General features: G+C 37.7%; 3 protein-coding genes across 3 annotated transcripts in view; 1 reads left to right on the plus strand and 2 right to left on the minus strand.

The window, feature by feature from the left end:
* The window catches only part of LOC137197113 (uncharacterized), a 42,901-nt gene extending 29,632 nt beyond the window's left edge, over window positions 1-13,269 (minus strand). Inside the window, exons 1-5 of the mRNA XM_067610275.1 lie at window positions 13,117-13,269; window positions 12,524-12,850; window positions 12,099-12,419; window positions 11,749-11,872; window positions 4,019-4,110 (exon numbers count right to left, since the gene is read on the minus strand). Of these exons, the coding sequence (XP_067466376.1) occupies window positions 4,019-4,110; window positions 11,749-11,872; window positions 12,099-12,419; window positions 12,524-12,850; window positions 13,117-13,156 (904 nt within the window). The 5' untranslated portion in view covers window positions 13,157-13,269. The remainder of the gene's footprint in view (window positions 1-4,018; window positions 4,111-11,748; window positions 11,873-12,098; window positions 12,420-12,523; window positions 12,851-13,116) is intronic.
* LOC137197547 (polymeric immunoglobulin receptor-like) lies at window positions 4,257-6,565 on the minus strand. The gene is made up of 5 exons (XM_067611043.1): window positions 6,513-6,565; window positions 5,919-6,245; window positions 5,514-5,813; window positions 4,591-4,853; window positions 4,257-4,307 (listed from the first exon to the last, which is right to left on the minus strand). The coding sequence occupies exons 1-5, from the start codon at window positions 6,550-6,552 to the stop codon at window positions 4,257-4,259; spliced, it is 981 nt and encodes a 326-aa protein (XP_067467144.1). The 5' UTR covers window positions 6,553-6,565.
* A 2,561-nt stretch (window positions 13,270-15,830) lies between the features above and the next one.
* On the plus strand, window positions 15,831-20,389 carry polh (polymerase (DNA directed), eta). The gene is made up of 10 exons (XM_067610277.1): window positions 15,831-16,161; window positions 16,949-17,083; window positions 17,216-17,448; window positions 17,591-17,769; window positions 17,867-17,970; window positions 18,101-18,220; window positions 18,369-18,492; window positions 18,667-18,732; window positions 18,886-19,058; window positions 19,149-20,389. Exons 1-10 carry the CDS (start codon window positions 16,025-16,027, stop codon window positions 20,104-20,106), a joined length of 2,229 nt encoding a protein of 742 aa, XP_067466378.1. The 5' UTR covers window positions 15,831-16,024; the 3' UTR covers window positions 20,107-20,389.
* Window positions 20,390-20,451: the final 62 nt, after the last annotated feature.

Below are 20,451 nucleotides of genomic sequence, written 5' to 3' on the forward strand. Positions count from 1 at the left end.
TACCTTAAAACCACTCAACCAACTCTTGATTGATTATGTTAGAATATGACCAGTTATTTTCAAATTATTTGCTTTCTCCTATCAAATCCACAAATTGTTGCATAATTTGAATATTTCTGGACTACTCTCTTTGCGCTGCGGATGCTTGGTGTTATGGAGTGTATGTATCTGTAATACAGAATACTGAATCCTGGTCTGGAGTTTTACAGAATGTGAGATATACATATATATGTATAGTGTTTCCAGTTGAGGCTTAGGTGAAAAAAAGAATGTATGCCTTTTTTACAGCCAGTAGAGAGATGCAATAAAAGTCCCCAACTGGACTTGATCCGGGGACATAACCCAAGTCACAGGAGTCTAGAAAAGTCTATTTTTACTCTACTTGACAACACTTTATGGAAGGTATGTGATAGTGCTGTGCAGAGCAGCACAGTAGTTGTAACAAGAGACAAGACTTGTCTGTCACTGTGGTTTAATCTCTTCCTCTTCCCCGAGGATGGCGGCATCTGCGGGTGAAATTACTGTCTTTCAGAGGTTGTAGCCAGTTTGTTGATGAAGCAAATAATGACAAGCTACATGATTGTACATTGTAAGTTAAACTTTATTAGAAGATTTTTTAAATCTGAGTGAACAAGTCCTTTACAACAATGAAAAGAAATCACAAGCAAAAAAAACAAACAAACTAAATATCAACTAAATGCTTTAGATCAAATTAATAGCTATGGAGATGCATGTTTTTAAAAAAATTAGTTTTATTTGCACAGTAATGAAGCATAATAATAATCAAAACAAAACAAAAAAAATGTACAGTCTATGATCAAAACACAAAGTGATTGAACCTTCCATATCTTGTTTGTGCCTAATATTACACCACACCCCGAGCAGAGCCTGAGGTTGTACTACTGGATCAACTACTAGATGACATTAGAAAATCAATTTTTTAAGTCCATCTTTAAACAATAGTCAGGTACCCAAATGAACATTCACACAGGTTTTTCTTCTTTTAATCATTCCTCCTGTTCATATCGGACATTAAAAGATCTCTCTCTAATGCACTTTCAATGTAAATGATGGTCATCCTTCCCTGCAAAAATGTATTAAAAGTTTGTCTGAGGCTAATATGAAGCTTCAGCCATGCAAATGATTCAGATCTGTCTGGAGAAACATAAGAGGGAATTTTACACAAAAAAAACTGTAACTGCTTCTGGTCCAACTCTTTCTCTTGCTCAACATGACATACAGACAAATTCACCACATCACATCTTTATCATGAAATATGCCTGTGCCTGCAGGACTGATTTATCAAAGTGAACTGAGATACAACTAATAAAATGCAGGACACATCAGAATGACCTCATCAATGTTGCCATACTTGCAGGATTATTGTCCTCCCAGCTTTTCTTCTCATTAGAACTTTTTCATTCTATTTGAGTGTTGACCCACTGTGCTGTAGATCACACCTCCATCTTCTGGTTCAGTCTAATGAGAAAAAAAAGCACAGAATGCTGAATAATTATGACCTAATGATGAAAAACACAACAGAAATTCATTTGCCTTATTAACAGATAGTTTAAGTATTAACTGTGGGAGGTGTAAAATTCTTAAATTAATACAATTTAACCAAAGAAACAAAGTGAAATAAAACACACATTGTTAGATGTATTTCCTTTTATGTATGCATTTGTGTATATGCATTATCATGAGGAGGTGCAGGGGAGCTTCAGTGACAGTGCTTTGCATGTAGTATTAGCTGAAAAAGCTAAATAATTGTCCTTTCAACATATGTTTTTCATTTAATTTTGACACATTGCATGTCACTTTATTTCTATCTTTGATTTGTTTTAATTTAGGCATTTTAAATCTTCCATGATTGAGAGGCTTATATGAGTTTAAAATAAATCACATACCATTTGCTTCGCACCATCCCTTTTATTAATAGTACTGTATGTCACACTGTCTTTGGGTGTCTGGTCCTGCTGGACAAAATACAAGGTCAAAGTGATAAAATTTCAGGGGAAAAAATGAAGGCGGACAAATAAAATGTGGGCAAATTATACTGTGTTAAAAAAATATTATTTTTTTGTCTGGTTTACCTTCCAGGTCACATATACAACAACAGTGGTATAGCGCACGTTAGGATCACTCCCAGTTTGTGAGACCTATGATGGACAAATTTGAAATGTAGCATCAATCTCATCATATGCTATCTTACAATGAGTTGCTTTCTCCTGTCTAACTGCACAATTATTTGCTTGTAAGGAGCATTCACACATAAGAGCATTCAACATAAAGTTCACACCTTTAGAAAGTTGTGAACTGAAGTTGTGAAGTTCACAACGTTCTTTGCACACCTACTTACTCCTACAACACTTGGGGGATGGTGCACTTTCAATGTAATGCAACAATGTATTTAAAAGTTTATCTGAGGCTAATATTAAGCTTCAGCCAACCAAATGATTCACATCAAGTGGGTATCTTTTAAAGTTACTGTCTTTTAGTGCCAAATTACCTCTTTTTCTTATTATCTGTCCACAGTAGCTACTAAAAAGACTGTAACTTTGAAAGTTTACATTTGATTTGACTAATTTGCTCAAGTTAAGTCTGCTGAAGCTTCAAATTAGCTTCATACAAACTTTTAAACACATATTTGCACAAAACAATCCTTTGACTTTGTCCTCCATCACTTAAATTGGAAGCACATTGGGATGGGATCTATTAAATTTTAAAATCTTTTAAATAAAAAAAAGATTAAAGCAAGCAAAACCTGTTTCGATGTTCATATGGACACCTTTACGTAGTATGACTATTGTTTTCAGACAGACTTGAAAAATTCTTTCTTTAAAGCGAGTGTGTGAGGGGGATTGGGATGAAAATTTGGTCAATTTTGGAAGCCTGGTCGACACAGCTTTTGGTCCAACTTGCTCTGACTCAACATGACAAACTAACAAATTCACTTTCAGTCTGTGAGCCCTATGCCGGATAGACTATGATGGACTGTTGGTGAGTGATTCTTTTGTTTTAATTGGACTTTCTGACTTGATCATGCTCAGTTGGCTTAATTGCCACTGCAAACGTTTTTGCCAGGGTCACGTATTATATTGTGATTGCTACCTAAAATGGTGACTCCACAGGATGTACATAGGTCACGTATTTTCGTAGCTGTTAGCACAATTGGTGATCTCATAATATTTAGTTAGGGTCACACATTTCGATAGCAGTGATTGAGCCCGCCACCTCCAATGCATCAATATTTTTTCCATTGTTGACCCTCTTATGTCACAGAATCTGAAATGTCACAGATTTTGTATAAGTTTTACAGTTAGTCTGAGTGACTTGCTAAAATCTGTCTAAACGGTGGCCTCTTACTGTCTGGCTGTCATAATCCTGAGGAGGAAAGATCACATACTCATCAGGGTCATCTCCAGATGTTCAGATACTCACAGCATTGGGTAGCAGCTAGTACTTACAGTAATTTGAAACCCAGTGACATTTTTGCCCTGGGTTTTCGCCTCTCAGAATGAGCTAACTTGCAGGACAACGCCATTTATTATTATTTTATATTGTCTAAAAATTCCCTTAAAATATCATGATTTTCCAGCTCTTCCATTTTGATGTATTTAGCTGGTATTAGACAGGTTTGTAATGTCCAAAGGCCCGGACAGGTTATGTTCTGGTTTAAATAGTACAACTGTTTACAGAACTCACAGAATTACCATGCTGATGTAAATCAAGGAAATTATAGCCAACAAACAGTTAATGTAGTTAAATAAGGTATATTGTACAGTTACACTTGCATGGTCAAGTTCCTTAAATGCTGTTTACTTTCTGTGTTGTGTGACCAATCCAAATTTCTTATCAGCAAACATAATAAGGGAAATACATGACTATACTTACCGCTGTGATGTCAGACGTCCAAGGTTTGGTCTTATCTATAACAAACACATACATTTCTGAGGAAGTTATTTTACAGAAACAGATATTTCATTCCTCAGTTTGCATTAGCTTACAACAGACTTACTGCATCTTATCATCCTCCATCCAAAAAATGCAGTGAGAACAACTAACAGCAGTAAGACCAGGGTGATGATGAGAATCGTCATTGTAGTGGGCCTGGAAGGTAGCCTACATTTCATCAAGAAAAAAGGGGCAAATGTTTTTGCACAAACCCAGGTTGTAAATCAGATTTAAATGCATTGAAGTTGTAAAGAGTAGTAACCTCTTGTGTTCATCTTGCAAGCTCTCTCCACCAGCCCCGGTTATGGTGGTGTTTGTGGGCTGGGCAGTACATGGTTCAACAGAAAGTGTCCCTGTGAAGTCAAAGTAAATTCATGTAAAAAGCCATGTTAATGCAAGAATTGTATCACGGTATTTTGATGATACTGTATATTATGGATTATAATACTGTAACTCACAGATGTACAAGTTAAATTTTAATAATAATATTATTATTAATAATATACCAGGGTTTCATTTTTGTCACTTTTGTTGCGTCCACTTACTGGTCACTAATTTATGAGAATAGAAAATGGTTTGAATCTTACTTGCTGCACTGGGGCTCATTGTAGTTGAGGGTAATTCATTAACAGTTACGTGCACTGGCATCTGTAAGTCTCCTGCGGCACACCAGTACCAGCCGCTGCTCTCTGTCCTCAGTTTACTCATAGTCACAGTGAAAACATTGGAGATGATGGTCACTGCTGTTCCATCTATTGATCCAAACTGATCTGTCACACAGGTGTGGCCCAGTCTGCACCACTTTCTTTCTGCTGAGTATTTATAGTGACAGTTGATAGTCACACTACGTCCTTTAAATGCTGTAATTTCTTGTTGGTCCACGTACAGATTTGACATACCTTCAAAAAGATAATTCAAAATTAGACACATTCTTAGTTTTCTTCCCCACCAAATTGTTCACAGAAAGGATTTAAAATGTGTTTAAAACATTTAAGGCATTTTACCTGTGGTCACTGACAGCTGAAAATACTGTCTGACATCTGTCCCCGATACAATCTCCACAGCACACCAGAAATCAGTGTCCTTATGCGTTATTTCATTAATAGTCACAGTGAAGATTCCTTGGTTTGTGTCATCAGAGATTGAAAACTTTCCTGAACTACTTTGTCGTTGCTTTGTTTTAACTACTATATGACACGAATGCCAGTAATATCCTTGACACAAGTATTTCACATGGTTTCTGTAGTACTGGTCATAGAGACATGGGATAGAGATGGAGCCTCCAGCCTTAACTGAAACTTGACTCACTGTAATAATTTTACAGTGAATTCCTGCCAAAACAACAACAGACATTTATCTTGTAGTGATGCCTTCAAATGCATTGTATTTTGATGATACTGTATATTATGGATTATAATACTGTAACTCCCAGATGTACAAGTTAAATTTTAATAATAATATTATTATTAATAATATACCAGGGTTTCATTTTTGTCACTTTTGTTGCGTCCACTTACTGGTCACTAATTTATGAGAATAGAAAATGGTTTGAATCTTACTTGCTGTGGGTAATTCCTTAACAGTTACGTTCACTGGCATCTGTAAGTCTCCTGCGGCACACCAGTACCAGCCGCTGCTCTCTGTCCTCAGTTTACTCATAGTCACAGTGAAAACATTAGAGACACTGGCATCGATGGTCACTGCTGTTCCATCTATTGATCCAAACTGATTTGTCACACAGGTGCGGCCCAGTCTGCACCACTTTCTTTCTGCTGAGTATTTATAGTGACAGTTGATAGTCACACTACCTCCTTCAGATGCTGTAATTTCTTGTTGGTCCACGTACAGATTTGACATACCTTCAAAAAGATAATTCAAAATTAGGCACATTCTTAGTTTTCTTCCCCACCAAATTGTTCACAGAAAGGATTTAAAATGTGTTTAAAACATTTAAGGCATTTTACCTGTGGTCACTGACAGCTGAAAATACTGTCCGACATCTTTCCCCGATACAATCTCCACAACACACCAGAAATCAGTGTCCTTATGCGTTATTTTATTAATAGTCACAGTGAAGATTCCTTGGTTTGTGTCATCAGAGATTGAAAACTTTCCTGAACTACTTTTTCGTTGGTTTGTTTTAACTACTATATGACACCACGCCAAGTAGTATCCTTGACACAAGTATTTCACATGGTTTCTGTAGTCCTGGTCATAGAGACATGGGATAGAGATGGAGCCTCCAGCCTTAACTGAAACTCGACTCACTGTAATAATTTGACAGTGAATTCCTGCCAAAACAACAACAGACATTTATCTTGTAGTGATGCCTTCAAATGCATTGTATATATCAATATCAGTTACAGGTTAGTATCATGAATTTTATTAAAACACAATATTAAAAATTTAAAATTAGTGGCTAGTTGTCACTTTAAATGTAAGACTCAAATTTTATCACTCAACAGCAATACATATATCAGTACCAACAATATTGTTTTAATTACAAACTTGACTATCATTTATGCATAGCATTCATATTAGAATCTTAGCTGACTTACCAATGAGTCCAGCCAGTATTAGGTGAGGAATAAAACTCATGTCTGCTTCAGTGTTGTGAGTGAATGAGCACTTTCAACATTACAGCGGGTGACTCTATCTGGGTTACTTCCTCATTCAAGCAGTTCCTGCAGTAAATCTACTAGTAACAGTTTTAGTGGTTATAAAAAAAATTAGTTTATTATTCCATGAGTTTTATTTACTTCATTTATAGTCACACAATGAGTAACTAAGACCTATTCCTTTTTTGTGTAAAAAGTTTTTTTAATTATATATGTAATTTTAATAATAATATATATGTATATATAAAGATTTTTTTTCCTTCAAAACTTTCTTTCTAATCTACACAAATAAATGGGCATTTTTTCAGTTTATTTCAATCAATTAAGTTTAAGAAAGAAATGAAAAGACAGATAATGGTGTATTATGACGAGTAAACCTCTAATCTCCCTGTGGCACATTCACTCTATTTATTTGTATAGCCTACTATCCTGAGCATAATCTCCATGTTAGGTGAACATCAAAACAAAGCAACTCAGCTCATGAAAGACTAGATTTATATTCAAGTATCTTTATTATATCATAGGTAAATTTTATATGTCACATTTTACTGCAGTTCTATTTTTTTGTTATGATGCAGAATTAAGTGAAAATGGGATTTGCTGCAGGATGAGAAATTATGCGCTTTGTGTGGCAATTACATGCATTCACTCACTAATAATTATAAAGATCCACACGTATTCTTCTTTCACAAAACTGACATATTGGTCCTAGTGATAAATTGATTTTGAAGAGGGAAATAGTACCCTAATATAGAGAAAGGATTGTTGTCTTCTGCATATGATGTATTTCTGCTTTTCAAAATTAATATCACAATAGAATATTGTGATAAAATAGCAGTGAAGTATAGTCTAAATCTGGGATGAGAATAAGCTTAAAGACTCTCCCTGCTTTCCCCCCAAATTTAGACTATCCTCCCTTCAGTAAACAGAAAAATATACACCATACACCAACTCATAATTGCATTACACTCAGAAAACACCATAAAATCTAGATAGTGCCAGTGGAAGAGATAAGCAGTTGAAACCACAGAGTTTAGTGATAATGTTAACTACTGTTCTTAAGGTGCATAGAGGGGCTACCAAAGTGTATTTTGTTGGTTAAATTGTCTCCTGCTCTCCTGATCATTCTCTTCAGGTAAAATGTAAACTATCTGTTTAAAAGAAGAAAAAATGTATATGATAGAAGTCCTGTTTTTGGCAAGTTAAATGAGAAAATACTAATCCATTAAAGCAGCTTCCAGAATTAAGTTCTTTGTGTGTATATGTTCATGCACAGCAGTCATGTGTGCCAATGACACACAATTGTGCATATCTGAAAAAGTTGTTTCTACCTTAAAACCACTCAACCAACTCTTGATTGATTATGTTAGAATATGACCAGTTATTTTCAAATTATTTGCTTTCTCCTATCAAATCCACAAATTGTTGCATAATTTGAATATTTCTGGACTACTCTCTTTGTGCTGCGGATGCTTGGTGTTATGGAGTGTATGTATCTGTAATACAGACTACTGAATCCTGGTCTGGAGTTTTACAGAATGTGAGATATACACATATATGTATAGTGTTTCCAGTTGAGGCTTTGGTGAAAAAAAGAATGTATGCCTTTTTTACAGCCAGTAGAGAGATGCAATAAAAGTCCCCAACTGGACTTGATCCGGGGACATAACCCAAGTCACAGGAGTCTAAAAAAGTCTGTTTTTACTCTACTTGACAACACTTTATGGAAGGTATGTGATAGTGCTGTGCAGAGCAGCACAGTAGTTGTAACAAGAGACAAGACTTGTCTGTCACTGTGGTTTAACCTCTTCCTCTTCCCCGAGGATGCCGGCATCTGCGGCTGAAATTACTGTCTTTCAGAGGCTGTAGCGAGTTTGTTGATGAAGCAAATAATGACAAGCTACATGATTGTACATTGTAAGTTAAACTTTATTAGAAGATTTTTTAAATCTGAGTGACAAAGTCCTTTACAACAATGAAAAGAAATCACAAGCAAAAAAAACAAACAAACTAAATATCAACTAAATGCTTTAGATCAAATTAATAGCTATGGAGATGCATGTTTTTAAAAAATCAGTTTTATTTGCACAGTAATGAAGCATAATAAGAATCAAAACAAAACAAAAAAAATGTACAGTCTATGATCAAAACACAAAGTGATTGAACCTTCCATATCTTGTTTGTGCCTAATATTACACCACACCCCGAGCAGAGCCTGAGGTTGTACTACTGGATCAACTATGAGATGACATTAGAAAATCAATTTTTTAAGTCCATCTTTAAACAATAGTCAGGTACCCAAATGAACATTCACACAGGTTTTTCTTCTTTTAATCATTCCTCCTGTTCATATCGGACATTAAAAGATCTCTCTCTAATGCGCTTTCAATGTAAATGATGGTCATCCTTCCCTGCAAAAATGTATTAAAAGTTTGTCTGAGGCTAATATGAAGCTTCAGCCATGCAAATGATTCAGATCTGTCTGGAGAAACATAAAGAAGGAATTTTACACAAAAAAACTGTAACTGCTTCTGGTCCAACTCTCCCCTTGCTCAACATGACATACAGACAAATTCACCACATCACATCTTTATCATGAAATATGCCTGTGCCTGCAGGACTGATTTATCAAAGTGAACTGAGATACAACTAATAAAATGCAGGACATATCAGAATGACCTCATCAATGTTGCCATACTTGCAGGATTATTGTCCTCCCAGCTTTTCTTCTCATTAGAACTTTTTCATTCTATTTTAGTGTTGACCCACTGTGCTGTAGATCACAACTCCATCTTCTGGTTCAGTCTAATGAGAAAAAAAAGCACAGAATGCTGAATAATTATGACCTAATGATGAAAAACACAACACAAATTCATTTTCCTTATTAACAGATAGTTTAAGTATTAACTGTGGGAGGTTTAAAATTCTTAAATTAAAACAATTTAACCAAAGAAACAAAGTGAAATAAAACACACATTGTTCGATGTATTTCCTTTTATGTATGCATTTGTGTATATGCATTATCATGAGGAGGTGCAGGGGAGCTTCAGTGACAGTGCTTTGCATGTAGTATTGGCTGAAAAAGCTAAATAATTGTCCTTTCAACATATGTTTTTCATTTAATTTTGACACATTGCATGTAACTTTATTTCTATCTTTGACTTGTTTTAATTTAGGCATTTTAAATCTTCCATGATTGAGAGGCTTATATGTGTTTAAAATAAATCACATACCATTTGCTTCGCACCATCCCTTATATTAATAGTACTGTATGTCACACTGTCTTTGGGTGTCTGGTCCTGCTAGACAAAATACAAGGTCAAAGTGATAAAATTTCAGGGGAAAAAATGAAGGCAGACAAATAAAATGTGGGCAAATTATACTGTGTTAAAAAAATATTATTTTTTTGTCTGGTTTACCTTCCCGGCCACATGAACAATGGTGGCATAGAGCACGTCAGCATCACTCCCAGTTTGTGAGACCTACGATGGACGAATTTGAAATGTAGCATCAATCTCATCATATGCTATCTTACAATGAGTTGCTTTCTCCTGTCTAACTGCACAATCATTTGCTTGTAAGGAGCATTCACACATAAGAGCATTCGACATAAAGTTCACACTTTTAGAAAGTTGTGAAGTTCACAACGTTCTTTGCACACCTACTTACTCCTACAACACTTGGGGGATGGTGTGTCAAACTGCTGTTTAGATCAGCACAAAGGTTGTAGGAACAGAACAATACCACCATATAAACATATGTTTTCAGACAGACTTGAAAAATTCTTTCTTTAAAGCGAGTGTGTGAGGGGGATTGGGATGAAAATTTGGTCAATTTTGGAAGCCTGGTCGACACAGCTTTTGGTCCAACTTGCTCTGACTCAACATGACAAACTAACAAATTCACTTTCAGTTTGTGAGCCCTATGCCGGATGGACTATAATGGACGGTGAGTGATTCTTTTGTTTTAATTGGACTTTCTGACTTGATCATGCCCAGTTGGCTTAATTGCCACTGCAAACGTTTTTGCCAGGGTCACGTATTATATTGTGATTGCTACCTAAAATGGTGACTCCACAGGATGTACATAGGTCACATATTTTCATAGCTGTTAGCACAATTGGTGATCTCATAATATTTAGTTAGGGTCACACATTTCGATAGCAGTGATGGAGCCCGCCACCTCCAATGCATCAATATTTTTTCCATTGTTGACCCTCTTATGTCACAGAATCTGAAATGTCACAGATTTTGTATAAGTTTTACAGTTAGTCTGAGTGACTTGCTAAAATCTGTCTAAACGGTGGCCTCTTACTGTCTGGCTGTCATAATCCTGAGGAGGAAAGATCACATACTCATCAGGGTCATCTCCAGATGTTTAGATACTCACAGCATTGGGTAGCAGCTAGTACTTCCAGCAATTTGAAACCCAGTGACATTTTTGCCCTGGGTTTTTGCCTCTAAGAATGAGCTAACTTGCAGGACAATGCCATTTATTATTATTTTATGTCGTCTAAAAATTCCCTTAAAATATCATGATTTTCCAGCTCTTCCATTTTGATGTATTTAGCTGGTATTAGACAGGTTTGTAATATCCACAGGCCCGGACAGGTTATGTTCTGGTTTAAATAGTATAACTGTTTACAGAACTCACAGAATTACCATGCTGATGTAAATCAAGGAAATTATAGCCAACAAACAGTTAATGTAGTTAAATAAGGTATATTGTACAGTTACACTTGCATGGTCAAGTTCCTTAAATGCTGTTTACTTTCTGTGTTGTGTGACCAATCCAAATTTCTTATTAGCAAACATAATAAGGGAAATATATGACTATACTTACCGCTGTGATGTCAGACGTCCGAGGTTTGGTCTTATCTATAACAAACACATACATTTCTGAGGAAATTATTTTACAGAAACAGATATTTCATTCCTCAGTTTGCATTAGCTTACAACAGACTTACTGCATCTTATCATCCTCCATCCAAAAAACACAGTGAGAACAACTAACAGCAGTAAGACCAGGATGGTGATGAGAATTGTCATTGTAGTGGGCCTGGAAGGTAAATGCAGAGGTAGCCTACATTTCATCAAGAATAAAGGGGCAAATGTTTTTGCACAAATCCAGGTTGTAAATCAGATTTAAATGCATTGAAGTTGTAAAGAGTAGTAACCTCTTGTGTTCATCTTGCAAGCTCTCTCCACCAGCCCCAGTTATGGTGGTGTTTGTGGGCTGGGCAGTACATGGTTCAACACTCATGAGCAAGGAGGAATGCTGGTGAGTGGTAGAAAGTGTCCCTGTGAAGTCAAAGTAAATTCATGTAAAAAGCCATGTTAATGCAAGAATTGTATCACGGTATTATATGGATTTATGGATTATAATACTGTAACTCCCAGATGTACAAGTTAAATTTGAATAATAATATTATTATTAATAATATACCAGGGTTTCATTTTTTTCACTTTTGTTGCGTCCACTTACTGGTCACTAATTTATGAGAATAGAAAATGGTTTGAATCTTACTTGCTGTACTGGGGCTCATTGTAGTTGAGGGTAATTTATTAACAGTTACGTGCACTGGCATCTGTAAGTCTCCTGCGGCACACCAGTACCAGCCGCTGTTCTCTGTCCTCAGTTTACTCATAGTCACAGTGAAAACATTGGAGACACTGGCATCGATGGTCACTGCTGTTCCATCTATTGATCCAAACTGATTTCTCACACAGGTGCGGCCCAGTCTGCACCACTTTCTTTCTGCTGAGTATTTATAGTGACAGTTGATAGTCACACTTCCTCCTTCAAATGCGGCAATTTCTTGTTGGTCCACGTACAGATTTGACATACCTTCAAAAAGATAATTCAAATTAGACACATTCTTAGTTTTCTTCCCCACCAAATTGTTCACAGAAAGGACTTAAAATGTGTTTAAAACATTTAAGGCATTTTACCTGTGGTCACTGACAGCTGAAAATACTGTTTGACATCTGTCCACGGTACAATCTCCACAGCACACCAGAAATCAGTGTCCTTATGCGTTATATTATTAATAGTCACAGTGAAGATTCTTTGGTTTTTGTCATCAGAGATTGAAAACTTTCCTGAACTACTTTCTCGTTGGTTTGTGTCAACTACTATATGACACGACCGCCAGTAATATCCTTGACACAAGTATTTCACATGGTTTCTGTAGTACTGGTCATAGAGACATGGGATAGAGATGGAGCCTCCAGCCTTAACTGAAACTCGACTCACTGTAATAATTTGACAGTGAATTCCTGCCAAAACAACAACAGACATTTATCTTGTAGTGATGCCTTCAAATGCATTGTATATATCAATATCAGTTACAGGTTAGTATCATGAATTTTATTAAAAGACAATATTAAAATTTAAAATTAGTGGCTAGTTGTCACTTTAAATGTAAGACTCAAATTTTATCACTCAACAGCAATACATATATCAGTACCAACAATATTTTTTTAATTACAAACTTGACTATCATTTATGCATAGCATTCATATTAGAATCTTAGCTGACTTACCAATGAGTCCAGCCAGTATTAGGTGAGGAATAAAACTCATGTCTGCTTCAGCGTTGTGAGTGAATGAGCACTTTCAACATTACAGCGGGTGACTCTACCTGGGTTACTTCCTCATTCAAGCAGTTCCTGCAGTAAATCTACTAGTAACAGTTTTAGTGGTTATAAAAAAAATTAGTTTATTATTCCATGAGTTTTATTTACTTCATTTATAGTCACACAATGAGTAACTAAGACCTATTCCTTTTTTGTGTAAAAAGTTTTTTAAATTATATATGTAATTTTAATAATAATATATATGTATATATACAGATTTTTTTTCCTTCAAAACATTCTTTCTAATCTACACAAATAAATGGGCATTTTTTCAGTTTATTTCAATCAATTAAGTTTAAGAAAGAAATGAAAAGACAGATAATGGTGTATTATGACGAGTAAACCTCTAATCTCCCTGTGGCACATTCACTCTATTTATTTGTATAGCCTACTATCCTGAGCATAATTTCCATGTTAGGTGAACATCAAAACAAAGCAACTCAGCTCACAAAAGACTAGATTTATATTCAAGTATCTCTATTATATCATACGTAAATTTTATATGTCATTTTACTGCAGTTCTATTTTTTGCTATGATGCAGAATTAAGTGAAAATGGGATTTGCTGCAGGATGAGAAATGATGCGCTTTGTGTAGCAACTACAAGCATTCACTCACTAATAATTATAAAGATCCACATGTATTCTTCTTTCACAAAACTGACATATTGGTCCTAGCGATAAATTGATTTTGAAGAGGGAAATAGTACCCTAATATAGAGACTGGATTGTTGTCTTCTGCATATGATGTATTTCTGCTTTTCAAAATTAATATCACAATAGAATATTGTGATAAAATAGCAGTGAAGTGTAGTCTAAATCTGAGATGAGAATAAGCTTAAAGACTCTCCCTGCTTTCCCCCCAAATTTAGACTATCCTCCCTTCAGTAAACAGAAAAATATATGACCCTTCACCTTTTCACAATGTACAGACATAGCTCACTGGATGTTTCAGCTATTGTTAAAATATATTTTTAAATGGTGGAAGTTCATTTGAAATGTTTACTTTGTCTCCATCATACACCAACTCATAATTGCATTACACTCAGAAAACACCATCAAATCTAGATAGTGCCAGTGGAAGAGATAAGCAGTTGAAACCACAGAGTTTAGTGATAATGTTAACTACTGTTCTTAAGGTGCATAGAGGGGCTACCAAAGTGTATTTTGTTGGTTAAATTGTCTCCTGCTCTCTTGATCATTCTCTTCAGGTAAAATGTAAACTATCTGTTTAAAAGAAGAAAAAATGTATATGATAGAAGTCCTGTTTTTGGCAAGTTAAATGAGAAAATACTAATCCATTAAAGCAGCTTCCAGAATTAAGTTCTTTGTGTGTGTATGCTCATGCACAGCAGTCATGTGTGCCTATGACACACAATTGTGCATATCTGACAAAAGTTGTTTCTACCTTAAAACCACTCAACCAACTCTTGATTGATTATGTTAGAATATGACCAGTTATGTTCAAATTATTTGCTTTCTCCTATCAAATCCACAAATTGTTGCATAATTTGAATATTTCTGGACTATTCTCTTTGTGCTGCGGATGCTTGGTGTTATGGAGTGTATGTATCTGTAATACAGAATACTGAATCCTGGTCTGGAGTTTTACAGAATGTGAGATATACATAAACTGCAATGATGTATCAGATCAGTCAGATCAGGTGCAGCGTCCAATCAATAACTGATATCCAATAAGGGGGCGTGTCGGCTGGTAAAAGACTTCCGTGAAGGCTGCTCTTATGTTTCCTCGCTCCTCACTCCGAGCAAAATAAGAGACTTGGGACGCTCGTCAAAATGGCGCATCGGGAACAACTTCCGGTTCAGGCGAGGAGCGAGGAGCCATAAAATAAGAGACTTGAGTATCCATGGACTTGAGACGTACCCCATGGTGGCGACTATTGTGGCATCTCACCGGAAGTGCCATACTGGCTGCCACTGACACTACCGCGGGCCCTGCTGAATACTTTTCGTACAGTCCCACTTAATTTTTGCTTGATATTTTTGAAAGGGGAGAAATGGGCAGAGAGAGAGAGAGAGAGAGAGAGAGAGAGAGAGAGAGAGAGCTACACAATAATTAGGAATGAAAGGCATTGGCATTCCCAGTTTAAAGGACAGATTCACCATTTTTCAAGTCTTTCTTAAAACAACAGTCAGGTGCCCAAATAAACATTGAAACAGGTTTTTTTTTTTGCCATAATCATTCCTCCGTTCGTGCTGGCCATGAGAAGATCCCTTCATAATACACTTACAATGTATTTAAAAGTTTATCTCAGGCTAATATGTTTCAGCCATGCAAACTAGTTAAATCAAGTAGATATCTTTTAATGTTAGTCTTTTCAATGCTTAAGTCCCTCTTTTTGTTACTATACTTCCACCGCAGCTCAACAGGGAAACACTGTCCGAGGAAACACTAAGGGGGAATTATATGCTAAAAAGACAGTAAATATGGCAAATGCTGATTTATTTCCTCCAGTTGGAGACCAAACGACGGTGGACATCATCACCACACGATTTCTTTTAGTTTACCAACTGTGGATGTAAGTCGCGCATGCGCGTGCAGGGCCGCCGTCTCGGACGGCTGGGTACGGCTACGGCAACACCACTTAGACAAACTACATAATTGCGACAGACCCATGGACAGACCTCACCACAATGGCGGATTGCCGAGGTTGTCTTCGCCGACCTTCGATGACGCATTTATGTAACTTTGCGTAACTGCGCGAAATACAAAGCGACACGGACAGAAGCAGAGAAGCTTAAGCTAGTATTCGGAGCTGACACCAAGCTTTCACTGACCGACCCTCCCCTACACTCATGGAGTATGGGAAAGATAGAGTGGTGGCGTTAGTAGACATGGACTGCTTTTACGTCCAGGTGGAGCAGAGGCTGAATCCAGCTCTGAGGAACACTCCCTGTGTGGTAGCCCAGTACAAGACGTGGAAAGGAGGCAGGTGAGTTTCTGACACAGAGACACTGTTTGTATGATCAGTGCAACTGATACCGCTATCTACTAGTCCCCCAATAAGTAGAAGTGATGCAAAAAAGCTCTTATATAGGTTTACTCAGTGCTGTTGTTCATGAGACAGTAGTACAGTCAAAAAAAACGAAAATAAACCTCTTTCTCTCTCAAACACAGTTCATTCAGGCTCACTGTTATGATATCTATATTGCCAAATGCTCCTTTGGTGTATTGCAAGGTAGTAGGTGTAAATAGTACAATAAAGATGAGTATTATCAGACAAAAATAGAAGATAACTGAAAATGTAAGGAAATAGGCCTAACTGACTTGAATGACTAGATTTGCATAAAAGTTTCGTCTTGACTTTGGAGGAAGTAGTTTGACTGTAAAACCTCAACACAAGGTCCGGTCCACATACAAGAGTTTTTAGCAGCACCTCACTGTCTTCATCAGGGAGTTTGATCAGTTGTCATGTAGATGGCTTAGGTGTCATCAAATGGCCTAAATATGTAACTTCGGTTCACTCACATGATAACAGTTGTTTATACATGGGGGTAGGGGGACTCAGGACCCCTGTCTTGGTTTAAGTATGGTCCAGCCTGTGTCTGTTCAGTTGCTCAGACCATTTAAATTGCTGTCTCTGTGTTGGCAACTCACTCGCCTTCCTCTTCCACCCTACAGGTTTGCCTACAGATGAAAAGATAACCACTGTCTTCTCGTTGTTTGCAAATGTGATTTAAAAATAATGTGGTTTTCAATTACATATCATCCTCTGTTAGTATCATAGCCGTGAGCTACGAGGCCAGGGCCCATGGTGTCACCAGGAACATGTGGGTGGATGATGCAAAGAAACTGTGCCAAGATCTCCAGGTGGCACGAGTGCGCGAGTCTCACGGCAAGGCAGACCTGACATAGTAAGTGCTAATGATGTGCTATGCAACTCTAAACTTACTCTTTGATAGGATGAACCGCAAAATCTGTTATCATAACATTTCCACTCCTGTCACCAGTTGTAAGCTAAATAACTTACTTCCACTCCTGTGCAGTTACAGGGAAGCAAGTGTGGAGGTGATTGAGGTGATGTCTCGCTTTGCCGTGATTGAGCGAGCCAGTATTGATGAGGCCTACATGGATCTGACTGCTGCGGTCCAGCAGCGGCTGAAGAACATGACAGACAAACAAATAGAGCCTCATTTGCTGAGGACGACATACATTCAGGGTTACCCGCAAACTTTTTCAGAACAGGAGGCATCTGCAGAGGACATTGTCTTGGATAAAGGTAGGTTATGCCAAAATGTTTACAAATCGATTACTCAACCAATTGTTTCAGCACTCTACAGAGAAGGCTGGGTTTGAAAAGTGGATAAAACTGAGACTCAGGCAGTGCACATTCCTCTAAGAGCTTCATGTTTTCCACACAGAGGTGCAGAGGTCCAGAGGTCTCCAGCAGTGGCTGGCATCAGCATCTGTTCCTCTGTCAGGAGAGCAGAACTCTGCAGAACTACGGCTAACTGTGGGGGCAATCATTGTCGAGGAAATGAGGGCAGCTGTGGAGGAACACACAGGCTTCCGCTGTTCAGCAGGGATTTCGCACAACAAGGTAGGATAAACTGACATTGGTTTATTCCTAATGTAAATGTAACGGTGGTGCAAAAGCTGTAGTTATATTTGCTGGAGTGATAATTTACTGTCTCCAGGTACTCGCTAAACTAGCCTGTGGTCTGAACAAGCCTAATCGACAAACTGTTTTGCCGTTGGACTCTGTGACAGAACTTTTCAACTCTCTACCCATTAGTAAGATGTGAGTTCAAAGTGTACCCTGCTATAAAGAATATATTCGTCACAAATCACACTCATACTCTGGCAAAGAAGTGTAAAAACAGATTTTGACTAAAACTGTAACTCTCGTATTGCTTATTTTACCTGCGCAGCCGTAACCTGGGGGGTAAGCTGGGTGCCTCCATTACAGAAACTCTGGGAATAGAGAACATGGGAGAGATGACTCGCTTCTCACAGGCCCAACTGGGACAGCACTTTGGAGAAAAAACAGGGTAAGACTGGTCAAATATTCATGTAAAAGACCTAAGCGTCATAAGATGACTGGCAAACAATTTAAATTGGACTTGACTTCAACTCTGAGCATTTAGTTTGCGTTTGATTGCCACCTGCATTCATCATTGAACCTCTCTCCTTTCGCAGTCAGTGGCTTTATGACTTGTGTCGGGGGATTGAGTTTGAAGCGGTGAAACCCAGACAGCTTCCCAAGTCTATCGGCTGCAGTAAAAACTTCCCCGGGAAAACATCGCTGGTTACAAGAGAGCAGGTACTGGCTGTCAGTCTATGTTCATCCACTGTTACACTGGTGTATGAAAGGTATTATCCAATCTGTCTTTTATTGTTAGTCTCATATTGTAATATTAACAAAAATGTGTTTCTTTCTATTAAATTATGATTGGTGAGATTGTTTTCATGTTAATAATTAATAACCTCTGTGAAGGTGCAGTACTGGCTTCATCAACTGGCCCTGGAACTGGAGGAGAGGCTAACCAAGGACAGAGAAGTGGTGAGAAAAAACTTTGGTTATGTGCTTTTTTTAATTTGACCTTATGATAGCAGTAGTTTCTGTTCCCTCTGTTGAGTTTCACATTGATGTCATATCAAGTAAATATAACTTGGTTTCAAGTCAGCGCCAGTGAAACTTCTCACCATTTGACAGAATGGTCGAGTGGCTAAGTTGTTGACAGTTGGTGTACGTCAGCTGGGGGACAAGAGGCCGAGCAGCTTCTCACGCTGCTGTGCTTTATCTCGCTACGAGGCGACCAAAATATCCGGTGACAGCTTTGCCATTATCAAGAGTCTCAACACAGCAGGAAACCACCAGGCAGCATGGTAATTAGAATATAAAAAACATATTTAAAGTCATTGGTTGATCAATCCCGCGCGATATATATCACACTCTTTCTTGCTTGATGTCCCCAGGACTCCACCCCTCACCCTGCTACATATCTCGGCAAGCAAATTCAATGACGCTCCATCAGCAGGGGGGATAGCCGGCTTCCTTTCCAGTGATGTCACTTCAACCCAAAGTCCTTTCTCTACCACCCAGACACCCGCTGAACTGAAAAATGATTCCACATGCAAACAGCCTGGCACCATTCAGTCTTTCTTTCAAAAGGCAGCTAAGAAACAAAGACAGAAGATTACAAAAGGAGAAGAGGAGGATGATGAAGATGCAGGTTCCACAGTAATTCTCCCGTCATCCTCCTCTAATAAAACCTCTGCAACTGATTGTCAGTTGGAGGTAGATACCAATTGCCCCGTTTCATCCTTCAGTCTTTCTTCTCAGTCTCAAAATGGTTCAGCCAGCCCTCATAGTGGCATCTCCTCTTTCTTCCACAAGAAGAGTGTTGAAAGAAGCTCACAGGCTGCAGCCTCGACCTTGAGCAAGCCTGAAACGGGACAAAGGCCAGGGTCTGTCGATACAGAACACCCTGATGACACTGTTACTGTTGTGTCAGGCCTGCAGGTAAAAGATAGTGATGTAAAACATAGCGCAGGGTTTAAATCTCACCAGTTGCCATGTGAAGAGTTAAGGGATGAACTGGACATTGAGGCAGAGAAAAATCACCATCTTCCTAGTGTAGCCAAAGAAGACCTGATAAAATGTGATCGCTGTGATCAGGAGGTGTCAGTCTGGGAAATGCCTGAACACAATGACTATCACTTTGCCCTCGACCTCCAGAACTCACTCTCTTCATCCTCAGGTTCAGCAGCTGCCTCTTCCTCTACCTCAGGTGTCTCTCTAACTCCTCACAGAGTAGGAGCATCCTCCCGTGGTAAAACAAAAACCAGAGGCCAGTCAGGACCTCAGCCGAAAAGGCATCGCTCCCAAGGCGGAAGTACGGGCACTCTGGATTCCTTTTTCAAGAGGAACTGACGATGGGCTGTAGAACAGCATTTTTAAATTAAATTAAAGTCAGATCTTTGATAAATGCATATATATCACAGACATACATTTGGTAAAAGAATGGAAAGCCATATTAAAACAGGATCACAATTGGACTTGTTTGAAATGATAAATGTCATTATGTTGTATTTTAGAAGAATGTCCAAGAATTAAAGAGTTTATTTGGATAATTTGTTTTACACATGACTTTGATTATAAAAGGAAAAGCTATTTTAATATTGTAAACCAGAGTATAAAGAAGATACTTTTCATATTTTGTGGTTGTGTACATTTTGTTGTAGTATCTTGACATACCACCAGATGCCACCAATTAGC

This window comes from Thunnus thynnus, chromosome 14, assembly GCF_963924715.1.
Source record: "Thunnus thynnus chromosome 14, fThuThy2.1, whole genome shotgun sequence".
Lineage (NCBI taxonomy): Eukaryota > Metazoa > Chordata > Actinopteri > Scombriformes > Scombridae > Thunnus > Thunnus thynnus.

Coding starts and splice junctions, on each gene's coding strand:
- LOC137197547 (XM_067611043.1), bottom strand. CDS start 6,552: ATGAGTTTTATTCCTCACCTAATACTGGCTGGACTCATTG. Junction 6,246..6,512: donor AATACTGGCTGGACTCATTG/GTAAGTCAGCTA, acceptor TTGTTTTGGCAG/GAATTCACTGTCAAATTATT. Junction 4,308..4,590: donor ACTTACAGATGCCAGTGCAC/GTAACTGTTAAT, acceptor TTGACTTCACAG/GGACACTTTCTGTTGAACCA.
- polh (XM_067610277.1), top strand. CDS start 16,025: ATGGAGTATGGGAAAGATAGAGTGGTGGCGTTAGTAGACATGGACTGC. Junction 18,221..18,368: donor CACTTTGGAGAAAAAACAGG/GTAAGACTGGTC, acceptor CTCCTTTCGCAG/TCAGTGGCTTTATGACTTGT. Junction 18,493..18,666: donor CGCTGGTTACAAGAGAGCAG/GTACTGGCTGTC, acceptor ACCTCTGTGAAG/GTGCAGTACTGGCTTCATCA.